Below are 25462 nucleotides of genomic sequence, written 5' to 3'. Positions count from 1 at the left end.
TTATTAATAATATATCCCAGATGCTTTGAGGTAATGTGAGAGAACACCAGTTGTTACCTTTCCTCATAAAATAAGCACCGCTGGAATCACAGCTTTTGTAAAATTCATAAGGGCTTATGTTTTGTATAAGAACATACAATTAAAAATGCATTTACCAATTCATCAGTATAGCAAGGAAAAAGTTAAATGTTCCCTTAAAAAAGTGAGGGAGAACTAAAGGAGACTAGAAGGATGCCTGCTCCTCCAGGTTTGTTACAATACTTCTGCATAGGTTTAGCTTCACAAATGCACAGAAAGAAGAATTTACTGAGATTCAAGCACATATCAGTCCCTAACCCGTAACACTAAGAAAGGTTTAAATTCCCATAGAAACTGCATACTTGACAGCAAAGGAGGAAGTAGAAGAGACATGTGCCATTCAAGTACTCCAATCTAGATACTTGATGCTGTCAGCAACATCAAATTTAGCAATGCTGTGCTCATGCTGCTCAGCACAGGCTTTAGCTCAGGCTGGCTGTAATCGCAACTGTCCTGGAAGGCACTGCCCGACCTTGGCTATGCAGCTAATAGCATTCAGCAGCAGTTCAGCAACCTACTTTCACCAACAGGTATGGTTTTCCCCCACAAGGACATATATTATCCCTGCAGTGCCATGTTACACCATCACCGAGCTGATCCCACAGCCACCTGCTCATGAGACTCCACCACTCTCCTTCCCCCCTTTATCCTATCCTCCCTCCCTTCCTGGCACTTCCCTTGCAGCAGCCTCCCTAGCAAGCCAAACAATCAGAAAAAATGTTCTGTGGGTTTTGTTTTTGTTGTATCAGATGAGGTTTAGACTGAACATAAGAAGGATCTTCTTCTCTCAGAGAGCGATCAGGCGCTGGAATGGCCTGGTGGTGGAAGTGGTGGAGTCACCATCCCTAGCAGTGTTCAAGAGGTGTCTGGATAGGGAGCTAGGAGATAAGGTTTAGTGGTTTTTCTGTAGGTATGGTAAAGGGAGGATGGTTGGACTAGATGATCTTGTAGATCCTTTCCAACCTTGTTATTCTATGATTCTGTGGTTCTCTGTTTGCCAGCCTGGGGAAGCCACAGGGAGCTGAAAGACAGGGAAAAGAACTGGCCTCTTTTACTGGCTACTAGATCTGTCTAGCTGTACCACCAAGATCCCTTCTGTACATGGCATTATGGAAAAACAAATCCACTCCCTCCTAGTTTTGAGGAGTGTGAGAAACTGAACAAGAGCACTCATTCATCTTGGTACTATCACCCAATCACCAGCAGCACATCATGCTTTCTCCAGCTTCCTCTCTTGCTCTAAAGTCTGCAGGGGCCCAAGGCTGTTCTGCCAATAAACTGTACTTGTAGTTACAAGAGGAGGTGGAAAGTCTACCTTTCTCACAAGGCCAGCATTCACCCTGATACAAAAGGAATAGTTCAGTCTTCAGGTCTAATCTTCAACCACCAATGAACACCAGTGAACAAAATGACCCTTGGTCCCATTAGAAAATGACTACCAAGGTCATACTGCAGAGGTTGCTAGACCTACTGCCACAGAAATGGATACCTGCATCAAGAGATCCACAATTAACTCTCTGAAAAACATTCTCCCTCTTTTGCTCTTAGGCTTAGCTTTAAAACTTGCCTTGTGCAAAGAGTCTGAAAGACAACTTTACAAGCCTCATTCAAATGGATGTTCTTACAACACCTCAGCATGTGTGGTAATAATCTTCAGGTGTTAAAAACAACTTGTCTTGAAAAGGAGGATAAACACATTTAAAATTGGGCCTTGTGAAACTTGTGAATGCCATTCCTACCTCCCTGCCCAGAAGGGAGCTTTATCTCCATGATCATCCTCCAGCCCAAGTGACACAAAGGCTCAAGATAGTCAATCACGCATCAGAAAACGTGACATAAGAATAAACAAACTTTGGGGGGGGGGGGGGGAGAGGGAGGCAGTAATGATCCAGTACAGACTGGATTCCTCTCAACATGCCAGATAAAAGGAATGATTAGTATAGTTAATTAGGGCAGGAGAACACCATCATTTATTCCCAAATCTCACATAAAGATCTGCTATCAAAGGGTAAATAAGTCAAGACAGGTCTGACATTATGCCACTTCTGAAGTTCTGGCAAAATGAGGTAGGAATTCACGTAGCAAACTCAGTTTCCCAGTTCCACACAGACACTGCCATTCATATAAATCAACCAGGTGGTACTTCAGCATATGCCAGTCACAAAAAAATTCCCTGATCTGTTCACAACTCTGATCTGAGCTAACCACAGCTCTGGAGAGTACCACTGCAGACCTGGAAAACCAGTGGGTTTGTTACCAATAATGGCCCAAATTGCTTCCCACAATCATCAGACGTGTCCTTGCTTGCTCAGGTCATCACATCCAATAAATGGGCCACCTCACCTCCCTCACCCAAGCCAGGAAACAATTGCAAGACCAAACCTGTAATTCTCTGCCTCTTAATTAAAGGCCCAGAAAGGAGGCTGGCTATCCATGTTCATTACTTCATCCTGAGGCTTCTATTAATAGCATTTGGCATTTTTAGTCACAGTTCCCTATGCGATTTGCAAGTGCTATCGCATGGAATCACATGTAATATGCTTCTAGAGCTCATTTTGTATTGTAATCGCATACCTGTTAAATAAATGAAGATGAGGTGGTTAACATCAGTTTTTGTTTTTTCCTTCCAAATTTGGAGGCTCAAAGCGCACTCATAGTCAACAGAAATAGAAAACAGAACTTCAGGTATGAACACTTGTCTTGCAACTCCTGACATCCATCCATTTTACACACAAATCTAAATTTAGCTGTTCAGAGTTGCACAGATGGGTAAAGAAATTTCAGTGCCTAAGTAGGTCACCCTATTCCTTCCACTTCAGATCCAAGATCATTAGGAAGCTCCCACAGCCCCTCTACCTGGTAAGACTGGATCAGCAGAGTCTTGAGTTGCAACTACCAAAAGGTATTCAATACAGCCAGGCCTTGCAGTAGAGGGGAAGAAACCTTGCTGCAGCGCAATACCCACTGGAACTTAAAGGGCACATCCACGTCTGAGTTGCTTCCCTCAGGCATGGTTCCTCCAAAGTACAAGGGGGAGCCCACACCTGCATAACAAAGCCAAACTACCTTCGCTTTCCTGCTGCTGTTTAGATAGTCCTTTCTGAAGGGCCGGTCTAAATTAGCCCCTGGCAATTTTGTCTGTCTTTTCAGGAAACAAGGCATTTGACCAGCAGCTCCTGGTTCTCAGAGTATGAGTTTCTTACTTGTTTCAGTTCTTTCTGCTGTTTTGGGGAAGTTGAAAGACATACCACGAGCTATCATTTCCACGTGTCAGAAGGACAACACAGGATCTTTAAGGAAAGCTTAAAGCTTAAGAGTCCCATCCCACTCTTCAGCTCCTAGTAAACCCTCTCCCCTACAGTTTGCATCCCTTGGGACTATCTACACATAAAGTCACAATTCTGACCAGTGCACCCAGGCCAGATGTTCCTAGAGTGTGTAGTAGCAGACCTCAAGTCACTCTCTGAAAAATGGCCATCAAGCACAATAATCATTTCCACAAAAAACAGATGCCAAAGAAGGTAAATCAGCCAGCGGCACTGCTGCCAGTCTACAGCTCACAAGCTCTCTCCACGATGCTTTTTTGCTCCTGATGCCAGCTTGCCACTCTTGTATGCATGCTTGCCCACCAGCAAAGCTCCACAGCCTGGAGTCATCTTAAAGGAAGGTATGAAAATTAACTTTTCAAGAGAAAAAAAGAACATTAACACCATTTTTAACACAGTGTTTCACCTGTAGGCTGTATGATGCTGTTATCCCATCACTCTCCCAGGCCAGAAACAAAAGATTGATAAGCCCAGTAGTTTATCAGCCCCTCTTCCACACAGTCACATGTTCTCTGCAAATTTAAGAGGGTTTTTGTTGCTGTTTTTTTGACTCAGTCACTTCCTATCTTCTAATACTCATCTGCTGTCTCCTACTCAAAATCTTGGCAAGGCTCTTCAACACTGTGTTACATTGTTGCAAGAACCATCTCTTATTGCCTGCTTTAAACTTGACTCCTATTAATGTTACATTGTTGCCCCTTAACTCTTGTGCCGGAAGAGAGACTGAACAGCCCATCTCCATACAGCATCTTTAGGTCACCGGTGACTTTCAAGGAGCTATTCTGTCACCCCGGAGTCATCTGTGTTCCAAGAAGAATCTCCACTTACCCAGCAGGAGCCTGAACACCACTTTGTATCTTTGATCAGTTCTACCACCCTTCTTTGAAGCTCTTTTGAGGCCCACTATATCCTTCCTAAGATGGAAGAGGAAACATCCAGACTACACACAGCTTTCAAGTTGTGAGTGCAGTAACTGTTTATACAGAAGAACAATAGGGTCTTCTGGTTTGTGCTCAGTTTTATTCTGCCATTAATACCTGATACTTTATCTGACTTTTTGATATCAAGATCATTTACAGACAACAGTCAAGAGGTCATCCAGCACCATAAAGTCATAGATAAGAACCCTACCTGCTATGCACTTGGAAATATAACCTACATTCTCTTTGCTCTCCTACAGAAAGACAAACCCTATTCTTCAATCAATGGTCTTGTTTCAACTCCACCTTTTCCACCCATGCCTCTGTGAGCAATTATTCATGAACAAGAGCATCCTCAAAGGGAGTTCCTGCAGTGCAATTATTCCATTACACTCCAGAATGGCTACTTCAATAAATGTCCACACGCACACAGGATCTATTTTAAAAGCCCTCCCATGGGCCTGCGTGTAACACAGTTAACTTTGAATCCACTTAATTAACTAACAGCACCATCTCAGCATGAAAAGACAACATCCATCAGAGTTCATCTCTCACCCACTGCACAATGTGCCTGCCCTCATTCCTCTCCCAACTGAGCATGGGTCTATTAATAATGTACTTGCAAATATATGGGTTTCCGAGGAAGTGCTGCACACAGAAATCCCTGAGATACAAACTATGTGGAGTGCTTTAGAAAGCATTCCCTAGCACAATACAGTGGCCATCAAGTAATCACTTACCACCTTGCTTGAGGAGCAGCTATGTAACTACCTGCTCTTTTACTTCAGAAAAAATATTTTCATAGTCAGATTTGAAACCCCATTATTCTTCAGCTATGGCAATACACTGACACAGAGAACTCCGACATCAGACCTATGTTTCACAACAGTGTGGTGGCTCTCACATCCAACTCCTCATATAGCGTTCCCAAATTTTTTTTCTAGCAGTGCTGCACATGGGACAATGTATTTTCCATGCAACACAGCAAAGTTCTATCTGTTCACTCCAGAATATGATAGATGAAAACACATTGTAGCTGTACATTGTCAGCATCTAAGAAATAGCTATCTATTTCTTACATAAGTGAAATGTGATACAGAATGCCAAATCTCACAGCTGGCCCTGTTCATACATCTCTCCTGCAGCCCCTGAGCCCCACTGCAAAAAAAGGAAATAAGCACATTTAACTTCCAGGGACCAGCACACAAGTTGTGGGCTCTAATCTGCTGTCTGAACACACTGTCTGATCTCTTGTTACTGCTGTACAAAAACAAAGGCTTGAAGTTTTACATTTAGCTCTGCTGTGTTTCATCTGACACATTAAACACAGAACACTAATTACAGTATACTGTTCTACTTAAGGGGCTGTCAGCATTTCCACCGTAAAGCCTTCATATTTCAGGGCTTTATAACACAGCTGTGAAATATTCATTTTGTATTTGAGCTTGACACGCAAAGGTCTGGCTTGGGCCCAGGTTCCTCTGTCTGTTTGTTTTCTGGGAGCTGGAGTTTTTGGGTTTCATCTGGCACAGAGAGGGTTGAGAAGGGGGGGATGGAATTAACTGTAGGGGTTGTCCTACTAAAGCAGGCAAACAATAAAAATGCCCAGCTCTACTGTTGGTTTCTGCCCCTCATGTACCCAAGACCTTCCCTTATTTGTCTCAATATGCACATATTCTTTTTTTATTAAATAAATAAATAAATTATGTCCTCTCCAGCCTGAACCTCCTGTTCCTCAGTACTCATTGCTAGCACTAGGTGCTGCCTTAACAAGCCTGGAGATTTATAATATTCCACCTGCAAAAGCTCCAACCCAAGACCAGTTCAAGACGCCTCTATCATAAAAGAGCAGTCTACACGTCTCCTGCAGTAAGTCCCACAAGCTTTGCTTACGGTTACAGCTGCAGGCTTATACCAGTGGCCTCCAGGAACCATCCCAATACCATCAGATGCAATTCACACAGCACAAACCTGATGCAACATTCCAAGGTGCTTCCAGATTATGTTCAATTTGGAGCAACATTAATGAAGTAGAGGATTCAGAGCAACATCTGGCCACTGTATAAAACTTCACATTTTAATTGATTTAAATACATATATGTATGACCAGAATATCATTATCTTCAACAAGCAGTAGCCATTTTTAAATAATTTTGATATCCCAAGTAGTCATTTAAACAACAGGGAATGATTTTCCACAACATAAATCATAAACAACACACCTTAGCCTAAGGATTAGTTGGTACAAACTGACCTTCCCAAAGGGTTTGAATATTGAATTACATGAAATATTACATTTGTGAGCCTGCGTAAAAGTGGAGTGGGTGGGTTTCACATGGAAATGGCAAACCTCAGTTCTAATGGCCCTGCCTGGTGTCACTACAATAGTTGTGAATGTATATTTATTAAAAATTATCCAGGCAGATGAGAGAACAGGGAACAAAACATGGACAGAGGTAGAAAAAAGGGAACATGAGTAACACAGGGTCCCTGCAGGCTGTCTCCATACACGTGCCTGAACTCAGTGTGCGTGCATATGTGTGTCCATCTCACCGCACCCCCTCTCTTGCCTGCTCTCCCCTCTTGGCCTCCCCTCCGTGCTGGCTGCTTTCAGTCCAATTCCAGTTGTCAAGACTGCATTCCTGACCCGTCAGCCCCAGCTGTCAGTGGCTACGTGCTGAATCTGCACTCTGCCTTCTTCTTCATGCACCTGGAATAAGGCAGGCCCAGGGAGGCCATAAATGTCAATGCATGGCCCTGGGGAAGTGTGAGGAACACTATTAAAAGCACTTCTAGCAGTAGCCATAGCAAAAGAGCTCACGTGCAAATGTCCCTGCAGCCTGCAAAAGAGGATACACAGGCAGTTGATTTACTACCAGTTTCTACAGTGTGACCTAGTTATGGTTTGGGTTGGAAGGGACCCCAAGGATCATCAGGATCCAACTCCCTGCTGCAGGCAGGGCCACCAACCTCCATATCTAATACTAGACCAGGCTGCCCAGTGTCCCATCCCACCTGGTCTTGAACACCTCCAGGAAAACAGTACCCACAGCCTCTCTGGGCAGTATGTTCCAGTGCCTCACCACTTTCCATGAAGTTATCCTTAATTATTTTGTTTCTTTCCACTGCCGTGCCCACACCAAGGTCCAATTTCTGCCAAAAATATTGCAGGGTGAGGAAAGACCCATGTAGCATAGCCAACCCTGGGTACAGGCATAGCAAAGCAGCATCTTCTCCCATTCAGCCATCATCTTAACCATAAAAGCTGCCCAACTCAAACATCCATAGCATTACACAAAAGCTTCAGAATACCCAGGCTTCAGAGATAAGGGGTGGAATGTGTGCGCAAATTGTCCACCTTTGTCAACGTTATGATTATACTATTTTGATTTCTGTGTGAGGAATGTTTTGTTGACACAAGAGAAGATAGTGTGATTAATGCTTATTTTTAAATAGAAAAAAAACAAAACAAAACAAAACAAAAACAGGCAGCAGGTTTGCTGGCACATCAAGAGTCAATCCTGACTTATTTCAGACTAAGTGTATACATGTGGAGTCAATCTGACCTTCTCCAATATGCAGACAAACCCTCTGGGAAACAGAAACGCACCCTGTGTGGGCAGCCTGCAAAGAAGCCATACTCTGAATTCTCAGGACTTGGACTCGTGCAGAGTCTTCACAAGAAACAGATTTTTCCAATTTGTAAACGTGCATTAAATTTTCATACAGCAAAGAGAGCAGGTGACATACCAAACTTTAGGAAGGGGGGGGGACTTATACCTCCCACTTAGACAATTTATCCAGTGATTCTTCACTGTAGAAAAAGGAACCAGTCCACCTTCCCTAGCAGGGAGAAATAACTGTAAGAGGATTAAGTACAGGCAAAGACTTGCAATGGCCCCCCATGAATCTGTCCCAAGATTGGAGATCAAAGGAATGAGGATGACTTTGTGACAGTGTTATATGTTAGCCTTCTCCAAACCCAGGCACAAAGCCTGAATATAGGCAAAAAAAAGTGCTTCAGTAAGAGGAAAATGTGAAAAAAAAATAAATAAAAAATAAAAATAAATTACTACAGCTTTCTCAGGCAGCATTTCAGTTACTCATATAAGGGTTTGAAGTCAAGCAGGAGCAAACAGCTCTCCAAGTGAAAGGGGCACTGTTTATCACCGTTAATCATCACTTCTCAGATGGGAAAGGCTCTCTTAGTAGTCTTTTTCCCCTCCATTTCGCACAGGGTTTAGCACTGACAAGAGGTGAGACAAGGGAAAGGAAAACAGTCAACCAGGGATTCAGGCAAGGGCTGGCAGGATTTCTGCCTCCATGGCTCTGCTATAGTCCCTCCCCAGAGCCCCAGACCTGAGCTGGGCTGCTCCTAAACACAAACAGCCAGGAGTTAAAAGTCCACAGCTTCACTGCAGGACAGGCACCAGCTCCAAGGGAACTGTGGCAGCTTTGCATAGCTCCCGACTCCAGGGAAGTTAAACACATGGGTCGTAACACAGTGTTTCCAACACTGATATCGCCGTGGTGAGGAGCTCAGTCCTAAATCACTCCGTGCTGAACTCTATAAACAACACATACATTCAAACTAAACATGGACACGGGGCAGACACACTGAAAGGGAGGGCTCCAAGAGCCCTCTTCACAGTTAACCCTGCTGAGGGAAACCAGAATAGGAAAACTACTTCAGTAAAGCACCACACTGAGATTTCTATCCCTGGTTTCCTCTGTTTCTTCTCGCTGGCATTTATTTTTGGTTTAAAAGCATCAGTGTACTGTTTGTCCAAGTCTGTAAGGATGTGGGGAGGGACTTGGTGGCAGAGCTGGTTCCTACAGGAGTAGGAACATGCAAGACAGAGCTATACAGGGTGAAGGAAAACATCTTAATCAACTTGTCTGAGGTGACACTCATAATTCATTTGTGATTTCTTCATTCACTCATAACATGCCATGCCAAATCAATTCATTTTTATCCTTCATCACTGATTTACACAGCAGCTCCACCTAACAAGTCACCAACTTCCATTTCTGAGCCATTATTTAATATCTTGCCTATACCCAGCCCTCACTGGCACAAGGGCAACTTTAAGGTCTTTCAGAGAAGGAGATAGCTCTAAGCAGCATAACTAAGTCTCTGGGAAAGAGTTAAAGAGATTCCCTGTAGACAAGAGCATGAGCTTTCTATGCTCCAATACCTTACAGAGAGCAGATATCCCTGCCCTCCACAGGAGGTCAGGGCTCACCTTGCAGCACCTGGCAGTTCTTTCCTCAGCACCAGAACTTGTGCAGAGCTGGGCACTTTGTCCTCCCACACACGCGTTGCCCCAAGACTGCTGTGACTTTACAGGGGAAAGTAAATTCTTACATCCTCAGGAGACTAGAAAATGGTTTTGCTGTAAGCAAATTACATTTAAAAAAAAAAAAGAAAGAAAAAGAGAAACTCTCACATCAGCAATTTAAAAGATGCTAAGGCTGGAAAATAAATACAACAGGAGTACACAGCATTTATCATACAGACAACACTCACATGGAAAGAAGCAGGTCGTAAAGAGATTAGCATTCAATCTCTCCCTAAATGCATTTTGGACTATTTATTGTTTGTTTCACATTACTTGTGAGAAGTCACAATGAACAGGAAGGTCTTCTGTGTTCACAGCAATATGTGCTCTCACACAGCTTGCAATCTATAACCAGATATAAGAGGACTGGATGAAAAAGAAAAAACTCACACACCAAGGAGAAATGTCTTGATAATCATTGTGTAACAAACAAGAGACAGAGCTGGGAATAACCTCAACTCCCTCCCAGATTCCAGCAGCTCAGACCATGCTGCACTATTACTGTACCTCACTCCTGCTTGAGGCTAGGGACAAGAATGTAAAAGAATGCTTAAAAATGAATCAAAGGAATATGAGAAAGCATTTTTCTCCCACACCAATCAGGATAAAAAGAAGCAGCCATCCAGCTCCCTCCCTACCCCGAGCTACCACTCGCTGCCTGGCTCTCTGCAATCCCTTCATCCATTCCCTGCCCTCTGCCCTGAGAAATAAGCTTCTTACAGAGAGCCTTTATCATCAACAGCCGTTTATGCACACTAGAATTAAGCAGCACTTCACATCTGCCAGCCAACACGCCTACCAAGCACCCAAGAGATTTCTCCTGTTGGCCAGAAAGGAGACAATGTCCTCCAGGAGGAGGAATCCAAATGAAGAAGGGCCAAAAACTGAGAAAACAAACAGCAGAAAAACTGTTCAAGCACCGATTTCTACTTTTTCCTCAACAACCCTTATGTGCTCCTATTAAGTGCCCTGCTGAGGTGTCCCTGCCCCAACAGTGAAGTCAAGGGAACCGAAAAGGTCCCAAGATTAACTAAGAGTAATGATGTAAAAATGAGCAGGAGATACAGCAAGAACTTTGTTTCACTATTTGGCCCGCTTGGTTCGGCATTAGAAAGACAACTTACAAGCCCAATTTATAACCACTCCAAGAAGCTGCTCAGGCACAGCTGTGGAGGAACACTGCACTAATGGAACTCCAGGCTCCCAGCATATCCATCTCCCTCCTCAGAGCACCACCACAGGGCCAGTTTTCTGTTGAAAGGATGCACACTGCTGCTACAAGAGAGACAATCCTCACTCTGCATACACCTACCTCAGATGCAGAATGTGGCTTAGCCTTCCCAAAAAAATAAGAATTTGTTGCCGATTTCATGGACTAGACCCAACACCCTAAAGATCTGAATAACTCCATGTGCAATTCAGCAGCAATAAGCATCACCCCATTGTCTCTCCTGCCACAACTACAGAGGAAAACATCACTAGACAAAAAACTGCACCGAGACAAATAACTTACCAAGATAGCTACTAAGCATTCCGAGAAATGCATTAAATCATTTATTCAGAACGCTTCACTTTCTCTACATTCCTCGCCTTTCAATCACTTCTGCCTGTGATTTTCCCCAAGAGCTTCTTCAGTTTCCTTTCTGAATGAAACAAAGCCTGTAAATGAGAGGCACAGCAGTCCAACACAAGCTCACTTGTTTGAGGAGTAAGAGGTAACACAACAAAAAGGGCACAGGCTGCTATCTCGGTGCAGAAAACCTGGAAACACAAGACATAACACTGGCAAAGCAGGTCCCCTTCCTTCTGTACTTGAGATTCAGGAGCATGGGTAACCAGTAGAATTGTCAAACGTGAGAACTGAGGAAGTAAAAGCACACTCAGAGGAAGCAATTTTATTCACAGGCTTAAAACCCTCTTTGTTTGTGTTGCCACCTACAGCTCCTGCCACACTTAGAGAAAACAGAACATGAAAAATACCACCATTTCTTTACAGCCCTTGTCAAGAAATTCAGAGAGCCATGGATCCAGGCACACAACCAACTGCTCTTTCCTCAACACTTCACAAAGCACTTCTGGCTTTGTGTGTTTAACTCTTAGCAAAATTATCTGCTGCCAAAAGCAGAACATGAAGAAAGAAAAAAAGATCATGGACCTTCACACTTAGCAAAAAGTCATTACTCTCAGTTCTCATCTTTCCAGTCAGAAGTTTCAGATGCATTCACTTACTCAGAAACAATTAGCAGCATCTGTCCTTGCACAAAGTACCTGAGTGACACATGTAGTTCAGAAATACATGCCACAGATGCCCAGAATGCTGTGAATGTGTTCAAAGCCAGGTTGGATGGCACCCTGGGCAGCCTGAGCTGGCGGGTAACAGTGCTGACCACAGCAGTGGGTTGGAACTGGAGGGTCTTTAAGGTCCATTCCAACCTAATAGCCATTCTTTGATTCTGGAAGGACCTGTTTACAAGTTATCCAAGACAAACAAGCACTTATAGTTCTAAGATGGAAATAACACCAGCCACGAGCAAAGACTAAAACCACATAATCAGCACATTTTGCTATTTCCACAGTGGTCACTTCCTACATTTCTTTTGGGCGAGATAAAAATCTATTACTAACAGAAAACACCACAGATATCAGCCCATGCTGACCAAGCAGAGACTTCTACTAGTCAGTTTTATACAAAGAACCAGCCAGGTACTTAGAAGCTGCAGAAGGACCTAAGGAACGTGCCAAGAAGGGATACTTCACAAGATTCAGAAGCTGACAGCAACACCCCCATGCACCTGAGAATCCCAGCCACACATCAACTTCATTTCAAAACACCATCACAACATGATGACCATGGCAAACAAGTGCCCAGACTTCCCTAGTAACGAGAGCAGGAAAATACCAGCCAGAAGGAGTTAAAGAAAAAGGAACAGTTGTTTTGGAGTCACAGAACAAACTTGTGGCTTAGGTCACTACAGATTGAACTCCACAGGATTTCTGACAGGTGTTCCACCACAAGAGAAAAGAACTGAGCAATCACCACGGAAGAACCCAGTGTTTCACATACAAGTACTTTGTGTTTTGTGCTCTCCTCTGAAACTTGGCCATACAACACTGTGTTACTGCTTTCAGCCACCTTCCCCCATCTTTTCAACTCATTATGGAGCACAGCAAATTCCTCCTGAGCCAGCTCTATGGAAGGGAAACCCTGGTGCTACCCCTTTCTTATATTTACACCAACATTACTGCAGCAGTTCCAATATAATTTATATATAGCTCTATGGCTTATTTCCAGGCAGAAGTAACTCAATGCCTGTGTACATGTGTTTAGACCACAGCAATTGGAAAGAATGTCCCATAAACACTGTCAACTTAGCTGTTCCACTGTGGCCAAACAGGCTCTACCACAGCAGAAACACAAGCTGTGCCAGGAACATAAAATTAAAAAATATATATATTATCCAGCAAGAAGCTAATTGAGCCACTCGCCACCTGCACAGCACTGACAGACTTCCACTGTGGTCCCAACAGATTTATAGCTGTAAGTTAATAGCCAGCTCCTATCATATCAAGATATAGCATCTGACTGCCAACAGACCACGCAGGAGTGACCAGGGCGTGTGACAGCGTAAGGGCAGACATGCAATACACAGAGCATCTGCCAAGATCCTCTTGCATTTCAAAGTAATCTTATGAACTGATGGTCTGGACAATAGTCAGCTTCGTACAGTGCTATTTGTAAACCCTGCTTGTACTGCATATGCTTGCAGTGCTACCATGTATTAACAAGTCTGACTTGAGCCCAAACACCACAAACTCGGGGCCTGAAACACGGGCAGGGTGCAGGAGCCGTGGATCCAGCTCCATGTAGGTGAAGGAGGTGCCTGGTACAAACACACAGGATGCTGATCCCACCAAAAAGCAACAAAACACTTTCTCTTCTCCTTAGGTCTGAATCCAATGTGACTGAACTCTAAAGAGGAGGAAAGCACTCTTATTTATGCAATGTAGAAAAATCAGGGACCAACCTCTCAGGCTGCGCAGAGATAGGACCACAACTACTTTGCCCTGGGCTAACAACAACCCAGCCCTATTTTTCCATAATCCCACACATAACTTCAAGGAAGAGCCTTCCTGAGCACATTAAGCCAGCATTTCACTTGGATCACAGGAGGCTCCATCTAGGAGCCTCTGACTGGGGAGAAATGAGAAAACTATTTCCACATTGTGGGGACAACGATAGGGGTACAAAGGGAAAAAGGAACAGTGCAGAATTTCTCTGGTTGACTGCTCACTCAGTGGATGAGATTCAACAAAAGTCTCTCTGTTCCAGACTCCGCAGAACTTGTTAGCAACACGACCAAGAAATAGGGATTAGCAGACAAAGCGCTGCTGAGATGGCGAAAACAACTGCATAAAGACGACCACATAATATACATATAAGGCATGCAAACATCTCGTGTGCTTGAGATGGATCATCATACATGGACACTGATCTTGCCGTCAGCCACAGAGGTACTTATCTCCTCATCCATTGGGTGAAGTGGAACCACTCACACTGCCTCACACACAATTAAGCACATGCTTTTTGGTTTTTTTTAAACCTTCAAGGTCATCATCACTGTAAAAACATTACACAGAGTTGTGCAAGACTTTATGCATATTACAGCTGTAACACAACACCAGTGTCTCTCCATAGAGCGAGGGGGGAAGTTACTGTACTAATAGGCACATTAAGAAGCATACACTCAAACAGAAGAGAGTATGCTCCTCCTATTAAACACACACACACACACACACTCAGAAAAATAGAAACATACTCATACTGTCACCCAGCCAGGCCCCAGTATTTAAATATCCTCTACAACACAAAATCCTGCTTGGCAGTTGTTTATAGTACTTTCCTTTCTGGGGATACAAGGAAAGGCATCCAAATTAAACCACCCTAGATAGCAGGAGGGCAGGACTTGGGTCAGAACCCAGGCAGGCCTGGAAGTAAATCCCTCTGCCAGAGGGATGGCCACATGTTACAGGCAGCAATTCCTTCACTTCCCTTAAGCAACACCCCTCCCCTGCAAGGGAAAACACCCGCTTTGACATTTTATAACGGATTTTGCTTCTAAGCCCTTCGTACTGCCCGAACCACTTCAGCAGCTTATGCTGATCACTGATGAGCTGCAGCTCTGCCATCACTTCCAAGCAGAGCATCCCAGTTCCAACAACTCCCCAGTCAAGCTGCAGACCCCCAGCTCCTGCCTGCACCAAGTCCTGACTTCACCGGCACACTCTTGTCATCTCCAAGGGCTGTGGGTAGGGCGGGACGGCAGCTCCTCCCTGTACCGCAGGCCCCAAGCACCAGAGAAAAACACCAAGAGAGTTTGCCTTGCTTGCCAACAAACCTCCAGGCAGTAGCTGATGACTATTCCCAATTGTTTTAAACCTCTGTAAAGTACTGGCAGCAAAATTACATGCCTTCTTGCAACAAGTACTCTTCCCAGGACTCTCATTCAACAGCATTTCGCCATCCCTGGTTACCTCAGGAGCTCCTCAGGTTTTGGGTGCTCTGTAAAACCCTTTTGTTTCACAACAGATGTAAGTTTTTCCAAAGCAACAAAAGTGATTCAGTTGCAGAGCTGGAAGCTGCCCACTACGCCTCACTCAACATCACCTGACAGTGAGGACAGTGTTATTACCCAGCGCAAAGTGGTGCTCTCCTCCAGCCCTGCTGATTAGCTTGAAAACTAGGACACCAGAGCTGCTGCCATCCAGCATCGTTGCCTGTTGACAGGGACCCTCAGCACACTCTGGAGGATTTGCCCGGACTGGTGGCTGTGCCTGCTGCTTTTTCCCAGCCCCGAGTTCCAACTACCTGGAGCTCCCCGCAGGCACGCACATACCACACGTTCCCCACGCAAGCCCCACATTCGCAGCACGTGGAGCGTCAAAACCCGCGTGGGAGGGCGGAGCCATGGAGCGATTTTTACGCCCTCCTTCGTGCATTGGCCGGCTACGTCTCCACTGCAGCGGGGGGCTGCAGGCTCCGCCCCCGGCCGCTCTGCAGCAACCTCCTCGTAGCGGAATGATGCGGGACCGGAGCTCCGTGCCGGACACTGCGGCAGGTGCGACGTCCCGGGCACCTCCGGGAGGCGCAAAACCGCGCTTGGGATCACCGTATCTAGTGCAAAACTGGGAGAAGAGTCAAATACAGGTTGTTTACACAGCTGTCATAAAGCCCTGGGCGATGAGACACTTTGCAGTAAGTGGATAAGTATCCTGTCTGTTTTACATTGAGAGAAAAACCACACAGAGGCAGCCCGAATTGTCGAGCACAGAGCTCAAAACCACGAGCTGCATCACAGAACTGCACAGCTCTGCTCCAAGGCTGAGCTGCTTCAGAGCTTTTCAGCAGCGTGGAAATATCACGTAGCAGCATGAAAAATGCCACCCTTAGCCCAGCCTTGCAGCAAAAACACCAACACTGATGCAACTCAACTGGCAGAAGGCGGCCCCTTGGATGGTATCGCCCACTTCTTTGAGGGACAGCCTGCAAGCTCTGCACCTAGATTGCATTACGAGCCATCCAAGGAACTCAAGCTCCTTTGGAACAAAGTCATGGGCTGAGCAACGGGGTTTTTTGTTTGTTTTTCTTCAAATCAAAGCACCTCTAGTACAAACAGGCCTTCAAAGGCACAGGGACACTTCTGTGCTACTCAAAAGTAAGCACCAGATTTCAAAGCATGCAGGAGAGCTCAAAGGGTAACGCTGGAGCACAGGAGACTTTGCCAGCACTTCAATGCACTTCACCCACCAGCTCCCTGCGCTGTGCCCACCAGGCAGCAGAGCAGGGTTTCTGAGCAGGTAGAATTGTGTTTCACTCTGCCTGCTTGGAGGAGGAAGCAGAAGCAGAGCTTTACTAACCTGTACCACTGAGTCCACTGACAGTGCCATCAAGTCATTTTCTGTCTTTCACAAACTCCATCTGTCTGCTCTCGAGGCATTTCTTAATGCCGTGACTCTCTGTTGCAAATGCAACCCACAATAAGCTGCTTTCTTGTGGGGAAATGAGTCTCTCTGGATCCATGATGGGGGACACTTCAGCCTAACTATGCAAAGTGCTTGGGAGGGGCACAAATTAAAGGACCATCGCTGTAAGAGTAGCGCCTGTAATGAAGGAATGGCACTCTACAAATTCCATCAGGTATGAAATTTCATAGTAGTTATTAACTCATCTCACTCGTCTTGAACAATTGTGAATCTTAACAGTGTATTTTGCAGAGCAAGCGGGACTGGCTTTTATTGCCGCTGGCCTGGAAACACTAAATACACCAGCAGTTCATCGACTTTTCTATAGCACTATTTTCAGTCTGAGTTTCTCCACAGTAACTAACAACAGTCCTGGTCTCCTGGGATGTTAGCAAAATTACAAGGCTTACTTGGGTTTCCACAGCTCTAATTCATACGGTTCTTCATCTGCTTGTGCCTTGCTGGAAAGGAATCATTGCTAGAGCTACTGAAATCATTAATGACAACAGAACCAAATCAGCATTTCCAACAGCATCGTTAGGGGACTTTTAAGCAAATAATCCTCAATGAACATACAGGCCTCCTGCGGGAGAAGTGAGAAGCATCCCTGGTAATCTCCAAAAGGCAGGGGTTCGTAGCTAAGGCTAAAATTTGGCCTCAGAGGATCAAGATTCAACGTCTGGTTCTGCTTCAGACTTCCTGCGGGAGTTAGGAGCCGTGGCTGTAGAGAAAAAGCATTCCTTCCTCCCCCCCTAAAAAAATAAAATGGGGGGCATTTTATCTTTTTAAAGCCTAAAACTACTTTGGTCTGAGTCGACTTCATCACATCTGTTCAGTGCTCACTGAAGCAAAGTAAAGATGGGATGCTTGAGTAGCCTATGGTCATTCAAACACAGTGACTCACCTTTGTACTAACATTTTTGAAGACTGCTCACATGGCACAGATCCACCTCTGGTCACAACAGCCACAGGCCTCAGCTGTATTTGTTAAGCACAACACACGGACACGCACAGGGCAAGACTAACCAGTGCCATGAAAGGAAAGAAAACACGGGGAGGTTTTCTAAACTGCAGGAGCCACTCTTTAGTGGGCACAGCCTCAGCAGAGTTGTAGGGTTTCAGGCGAATGGAGCAGCCCACATGTGGAGCTGGAATCCAGAGCAGAGCACACCACAACCCTGCTGAACCTGCAAGGGGCCCTCAGAAGCATCAGCTGTGTGGGGAGAGGTACAGCAGACAGAAGAGGCCTCAAGTGTCTGAGACTGGGCTTGGCACTAGTGTATTATTCAGACCTTAGCTCAGATCACTCAGCACTAATATCAGGGCCCGTTCTGCTAAGTACCGTTTGAGGGCCATGTAAGCACCACTCCCTGCCCTGAACACTAAAACAAGAGACTACTCTAAAACAAGCCAAGGGCTAGCTAGTATGGTATTTGCTTTCAGTCTTGGAGAGAAATCTGTTCCAAGGCTCACCAAGCAACTTCTCCCCATGACGAACAGAAGCAAGCTCTGTCAAGCCAATGATATGCTGAGTGCCCCCGTGCCTCAGCTGGAAATGGAGGTGAGGCCCCGCTTTACAGCTTTACACCAAACAAATGTAATAAATACACATTTTATCTCATTAGTGTGTGACATTTCCCAGGTGCCTGCAGACCCTTTATGCCACAAAAACAAACAGTGGTCCTGCCTGGCCTGACTCCCAACCATCAGTTCGACTGCTTTTGTAACCAACCAGGTGATACACCACAGATGCATACTCTGCAAGCAGACAGCAAAACAGACGGTGCACCATGGAAGAAGTCTTTTCCCACTGTGTCCATGGATGATTTTCTTCACAGCCCCCAGCATGCTGCAGTGAAGAACTGCTCTGTCCAGCAAGCAGCAAATACACCACCTGCAGCACCACTGACCAGCCCTGGGTTCTACCTTCCTACTGTTCTGGCCAGGCCTTTGGCAAAACACATGCGTCAGCCCGCTGCAGAAAAATGGCCCTCAAGCAAAAGGGGGTTGTCAGTCTGTATGTGCACGGCTTATCCAGCACAGCAGGGACAGAATAAAACCTGCTTATGAGTCTCTGCAGCCAGGTTAGATTTCTAAGTCCCACGTGCCTTCTCAGAATACCCAGCTCATCTGAGGGAGATGAACAACGTGCAATTCAAGACCTCAGCAGCTTTGAGAGGCCACCCAGGCAAGCAGCACGTGACCACCCAGGGGATGCAATAACCAGGCAAACCCACTCAGCAAGATACCTGACTTGTGTTACTTACGCTAGCTACAACTCACCTGTTGCCAAATCATTGCTCCCACCCCTCTGTGTGGGTCTTTCCACTACTCTTCATGGTAAAGACAGTATGTTATGGAGAGGTGGACAGACAGGTGGGATCTTCCCAACAATCCTGTCTTAGGTTTGGCAGGAAGGACCACAGTGGTTCATGGATACAATTGCAGGATACAAAGCCAAACACAGTGAACTGCTATACACTCTATCCACAGAACAAGAGGCAACTGATGCTGCTGTCCAACAGCAGAAAACCTTTGGCTTTGACAGGCCTCATGGCTATAAACCACATTCAAAACTCACTGTAGGTTCCAATTCAGACCAGAAGACTGAGCCTACTGTCCCTGTAATCTCAAGACAGGGTGCAATGCAAACAAACGTAGCCTGGAAAACCTGTGCATGTAATTGTTAATAAATACAAGGTCATCTTGAGCACCATGTACTTGAAGATGAAACAGAAGGGACAGAGCAGTTCAGTAGGAAAGGATTTAGCCCTTGAGCTCCAACACTCTCGATTGTTCCACTGACACCATCCACAGACAGTGAAGAACAGGTCTGGCCATGGATCAGCCTTTGTCTTCTGCTTTAAGCGGCACTGTTATAAGCCTGACTAGAGACAGACACAAAATCCCTTCTATCTCCGGATGGCAGCCCCTAAGCTGTTGAAGCAATTGAGTGTGTTTAGGCTGAGCTGCTGTGCAGAGATCCCCAGTTATCAGCTGGGGTCAAGCAACACTCACAGATATTGAAGCAGAGCAGGCCAGATCTAGGCTAGAAACATCCCCTCCACTGTGCCATTGGCTCTACTGGTCCCAAAGCTGGAAAACACTGCCCGTGAGGAATCCAGCAGGCTTTGCTGAGGTGCGACCATGTTGTTCATGGAAACTTACAAAGAACCGTACCCTGCAACAAGCCTCAGCGGCACCTTCAACAGTTTAATAAGAGGCAATGATTTTTGAAGGATACACACCACTGATTCAAACTTATGTGTGCTTTGGTTCCGTTCCAGTTCAGGCTCAGCAACTCTCAGCTGATCCAGTTAAGACCAGTAGTAGCAGCCTGAACTGATTCATCTTTAAAGCTGTAATGTTTTCACATAAAAAGGACTGGGCACTGAAGGCAGGAAGCTACAGGAGGCAGGCCAGAAGTATTGCTCTATTCCCTGTGTCCAGGATGGCTTGTGGTCCCAGCCAAATCCTGCAGCTTCTCAGAGGAACTAAGGAGCTGGAGAAGAACTACATTGAGAATGGGCTGCCAAGCTGCCACAGAACTGATTTCCTCACAAACCTGTGCCTATGCCCACTCCACTCACAGGTAAGACACAGAGGTGCCAACAAGCCAATGGAAAACCACAGGCTGGCAATAGGAACAGACATCTCCTCAGAAGAGGACAGGAAGCCCCATCCCACTAGGAGTAGCACAGGGCTTATTTTCAGACTAAAAGCTCTCAAAAAGGTTTTGCAGCCACCCAGTCCAACCCTACAACACGCAGCAAGACCATATCTTCCAGATGCACATGTTCACATGACATCTGATGAAGGGGAAACCACCATACAACAGTCCCTGTGCTGGAAACCTCCTGCTGAGAAATTTCAGGTTTCATTCAAAGCATTACTCTAAACTTACGACTTGAAATATTTCTAGCTTAGAAGAAAGCAGAAGAGATCAAAGATAGAAGCTGCAAATTTGAAGCACGTCTCTTTGACTCTCTGGCCTACTCTTAAGGAGAAATCCGTAAGCAGATTTTGTAACAATCTGTTTTCACACTGACACTCATGATCTGGTTTTAGGACCCCCCCCCCCGCACACACATTAATAAAACAAAGATGCAAGCAGAGCTTATCAATATGAATGTTCCCTACAGGAACTACACCTGCTCCACTACACTACTTCAGTAAGCAGAGATTTCTGTTGCCAAGTTGCAGGGTGCTCACAGCAACCAGGGCATTTTAGCAACAGGAGGTAGCTCACATCTGCCGTTTCCTTACTGTCCTGCCACTGCCTCCCATGCAGCACAAGCAAAGGCACTCAGTTCCCGGCTTTTAACTCTCTCTACTGGAATCACAGGCATGATGACCAGATGTGTAGCTGGGTTTCTGGTAGGGCTAATCATCCTCTAGAAATGGAACACAAGCCAACCAACTTCTGTGAGGCAGTTTTAAAACTTCTACATTGCATACTAATATGCTGCAGTCCCAACCACAGCAGGCCTAGAGGTAAGTCACCATACTCTGAGCATATATTGGTTCAACATAAAAAGGAGTTCTAAAGAGAACAGGAAAGAGGGATTAACACATCCAAAGTCACAAAGAAAAGTTTAAACGCAGAGCTGGTCACATGGCAACAGAAATTGAAATTCCAACAAAATAGAAGTTGTTTTCAAAAAGCCACAAGAAAACCAGCCACTGGATCTAGTCTGTCAACAAGCTTTACTTAGGGAGCTCCTGTTTCTTTCCCTTATTTCTTATATTTTTAAAACATCCATGATTACGTGCAAGTTTCTTAGTTTCACTTCTGTAGAGATCTCCTCTGGGGAGTATGGAAGAACCATGCATTAATTACAGTCAAGGAAAAAGTCCTAATAAAAGTCACAAAACAAGTTCTCTCTTGCATAGTTCCCAAGTAACACACTGCATGTCCTGAGCGGCCCTCATGCAAAATATCTGTACTTACCCACACTCCCCCATCCAGAGCAATGAACAAACAGATCCTTGCAGAGCCAGGCTCCCACAGCCTGCCCCATCCAGCCCAGCAGTACACAACTGCTTGGCTGAAAGGAGCCACATTCCACAGAGCTTCTCTTCAGCAGGACCAACTGCCCAAGGGGTTCATCCCTAACCACAGAGACAGCCTGACAGCACTCACACAGCCCAGGGGTTATTTAGGAAAGAGCAGGGACACTTACCACAAATTGAGGAATAAGAAAAGAAAAAGAAAGAAAAGAAAAAGAAAGAAAAAAAAAAAAGAAAAAAAACAATTACAGCTCACAGAAGTCGAGGCAGTGCCAGTGGGGATGTTTATCCAATTTCAAGTGAGTGGCTGGTTGCAAAAAAGAGCTTGCGAGACTCAAAAGAAGCACAGAGGTGAAGAAAGTTGGTTCTTCGCCTACATCCCTACATACAAAATACCACCTTTCATGCATTAATCTAAGGCAACAGCCCTGCTCCACCCCATGTAACTAAAGGAGCATTAAGCAGAGATGACCAACCAAAGCTGCATATTTCATGGGCTTTCTCATACTGCCATGTTCACCTCATTCACGTGACACACACCTCACAGAGCAAGTCAGAGAGTCCAAGAAACAACAGCAGGGGAAGCTCTTCCTGCAGGTCAGCAAAGATCCCTCAGGAGCAATGTGTGCAAAGCTCAAATTTCAGTCGCAAGGATTTGTTCCAAACTGCAGACCAACAGGATCTTCTACTGCTGTTTCAGAGAAGGAGAACTGCTGCTCACCTTGGAAGGCAGAGGAGCACATGCTTGGCAGAGGGACAGTCATAGATTTCAAATAGGCAAAGGAAGCGCCTCTGCTGGACCTTTGCTAAAGGGCCCACTCTTGTTTGTCTTGCCCGTTTGAAGAAGGCAGACTAAGTCATCGAGAGAAATTCAGAGCAGACTGTGTTGGGAAACCAACACCAGCACCTAACACCTCATCAAGAGGAATTGCTTTTACCGGCCAACTCCCTGATTAACTGCTCACACTACTAAGACACAAAACCCAGCCCTTAAACCCTAATTTCATAGTGTGGAATTTATCCATCAGTCCCCAGGGAGTCAAGACAGCCCTGACTGCAGAACTGATACAGTGGAGCTCTTCCAAAACATATGTGCAAGGCAGAACAACAACAACAAAAACAATCAGGTACCAGAGAAGGCCTGGGATTTATAGCAGCAGCCCCAGTTCTGAAACTGAGCAGGCTGAACTTGGCTCCTTATCACAGAGCTGGAGCCCAGAGCCCCTGTACATGGTAGTATGGAGGCTTTGGGCTGTTCCTACAGTACAGGTCAACTACCTGCTCTTCAGCAACAGGCAAAAAGCAGGTTTCACTGGCAGCACCCAGGCTGCATTACATGCAGTGCATGCATGCACATGCACACACTGAGGCCAGGCACAAGCACCAAGGACTCTCCTCTAGACAGCTCTTTTGTGGCAAGAGAGGACGTCATGGTGCGCCTCAGTAAAAAAGAGCCATCTCCAGGAACTTCCAATCAGAAGCAGAGCATCAAGAGCAGGGTTTCGTGCTGGGACAGGCCCTTTAAACAGAGTTTTCTCTTTCCCCTGCAGTTTTACATACATCCCTTACTCCAGCGGCTAACGTCCCAAGCACTACTGTCCTGAGACAAACAAATGCACTTTGCATTCACGTATTATAAGCATTTCTTATTTATTACTGGGGAGGGATTAATCTTTCTATTTATGGAGATGGAGCAATGCAAGCACTGGGTGATTTGCCCGGGGTTACAAATGAATCAGTGGCAGGGACAAAACCAGGTGCCCTGACTCAGATGTGCCTGCTGTCAGCATAAGGAAATGCCACCCAGCTCCTCTTCTACCCACAGCTGGAGAGAAGTCATCCTCCTCTCCTCATGACAACAGTGACTGTCTGTCAGGAATCCTCTGCAACACCAAGAGGAGCCACAATTTTTTATACAGGATCAACTACACCTCAAACTAAGCGCCCCCTAGAGAAGGGAGAGCTTAGTCTGAATCAAAGCAGAGAAAAAAGATGGAAGAAAAGCACATTCAGGATGGCAGAATGCAAACCCCCATCTGAACAGTCACTTCAGAGACACAAATCTCATCTTTCAGAGCATCCCACCCTTCCCCAGGTGCTCAAAGAACACACCTTTGTGGAGCAAAGAGACATGGCTTACATGGAAAAACAGGTCTCTGTTTCTTGTTAGTTGCCTGTAACACCAGATTGCAGTTGGGAACATGGAGGAAGGGACAGCATTACATTCCTCCTGCCAGTCATCCATAACAACTCCATATGCTAGAATGAGGAAAAACCTAAATGCTTTCCAATACACCATGACTTCAGACTGGGTACTTCCAGTCACATCCAGCATGAATAGACCCTGCCCAAAGCTCCCAACTAAAAGGCATGTATCAGATACTCTGGTCGCCCCAGGTCTCCCACAGAGGTATTTTCAGTACAGATGGGACTGCAGGTAACAAAGTTAAAGCAAGCTGGTATCACCAAGCAACACTCACCTTATTGCCTATATCTTCACGCTTGCTCCCAGGCTTGCTTCTTCTCAGCTTAATGGAAGGGGAGCGAAGGAGGTTTTTGATCCGACTTGTTATTGTAGACCCTTCAACCGACATCATCTCCAGGTATCAGGAGACACTTACACCCCACGCAAACCGTGCCTGGGGAACAAGCCCAGGTCTGAGGCAGAAATACTCGACAGCTCAGCTGTGCTTATGCGTGTTCACACATCTCTCGGCAATCCTGCTCCAGAGCTCCACTCCTGTTACTCGGCTATTCACAGCGGCTGGCTGACCTTCCTTCTGCAGATTCCAGAGGATCAAATCAGCAGTAACCTAAACTGAAAGATGCACTCGAGGGTCAGTAAGATATCTGCAAGATTTTTTAAGCTTCATTATTTGCAAGAAATGCCAAATGAAAGATCTAATAACGAGGGTGGCTGCAGAATTATTCCTTCTCAGAGGCTTTCACAAAAGATTATCCTTCCTTTACTATCAATTAGCAGATTTAAAGCAATTCGAACCAGCAGACGGCTACCCTCTGGTAGCGCTCCGCTATCAGTCGCTATGAGGTCTGTCCATCAGCCCCTTGCTTTCGCTCGAGACACGTTGGCCCCACCTCGGGCTCTGCAGCCCAGCAGCACAATGCCGCACTCGGTTATTAAGCGCAGAGAATAAATGTGAGGGACTTTTTAACTCCCACAAATTGAGCTCCGCTTTAGGTGTGCACAGGGAACGGGCGATACCCGGTAATAAAGGTACGTGACAGCCCCCATCCCCGCTGCTCCGCTCATCGAGGGGCTCGAGGAACTGATGCTGAGCTCCAGCCAAATCCCTCCCCGCCACACACCCCCGGAGCCGGCCGGAGACACCGGGGCAAAGCCTGCGGCAAATCACCCTCCCGGCTTCCGTGCGAAATGGGGGCGGGGGGACGACGGAGAAGGAGCGAGCTGAGGGACGGCGGAGCCTCCCACCACCGCGACCCCGAGCCCCGCTCCGCCCGCAGCTTCGCCTACCTGGCGCCCGGCAGCGGCGAGGCCGGCGACCTCGGCGTCCCGCAGCGCTCGCCCATGCAGCCGGCCTCCCCGAGGAGGGGCCGCCGTGCGAGCCGCCCCCGCGGGCGGGGCGGAGGCGGGGGCCGCTCCCTCAGCGGCGGCGGCGAAGGGGGCGGCTCCGCGCTCGCCGGCCTCGGCCAGAAGCGGGGGATCGCCCTCCCGGCACCGCGGCCGTTCCGGGCCGAGCGTCCGCCCGCCCGCGCCGCCCAGCAGCCGCCCCCAACGGCCGCGCCG

The 25462-nt window shown here is 46.2% G+C and overlaps 1 protein-coding gene across 5 annotated transcripts in view; it reads right to left on the bottom strand.

Annotated features, from left to right (window-relative positions):
- MAPKBP1 (mitogen-activated protein kinase binding protein 1) overlaps positions 1-25404 on the bottom strand; it is an 89578-nt gene extending 64174 nt beyond the window's left edge. For all 5 annotated transcript variants that reach the window (XM_015864358.1, XM_015864361.1, XM_015864360.1 and 2 more), the window contains exons 1-2: positions 25190-25404; positions 24177-24514 (exon numbers count right to left, since the gene is read on the bottom strand). In XM_015864358.1, coding sequence (XP_015719844.1) covers positions 24177-24293 — 117 coding nt within the window. In that variant the 5' untranslated portion in view covers positions 24294-24514; positions 25190-25404. The remainder of the gene's footprint in view (positions 1-24176; positions 24515-25189) is intronic.
- Between the last annotated feature and the right edge of the window lie 58 nt (positions 25405-25462).

Source organism: Coturnix japonica, chromosome 5 (genome assembly GCF_001577835.2).
Source record: "Coturnix japonica isolate 7356 chromosome 5, Coturnix japonica 2.1, whole genome shotgun sequence".
In the NCBI taxonomy this organism is placed as follows: Eukaryota; Metazoa; Chordata; class Aves; order Galliformes; family Phasianidae; genus Coturnix; species Coturnix japonica.
Note: the sequence above shows the minus strand (reverse complement) of the source record. Positions and strands in the feature narration are given on the sequence as shown.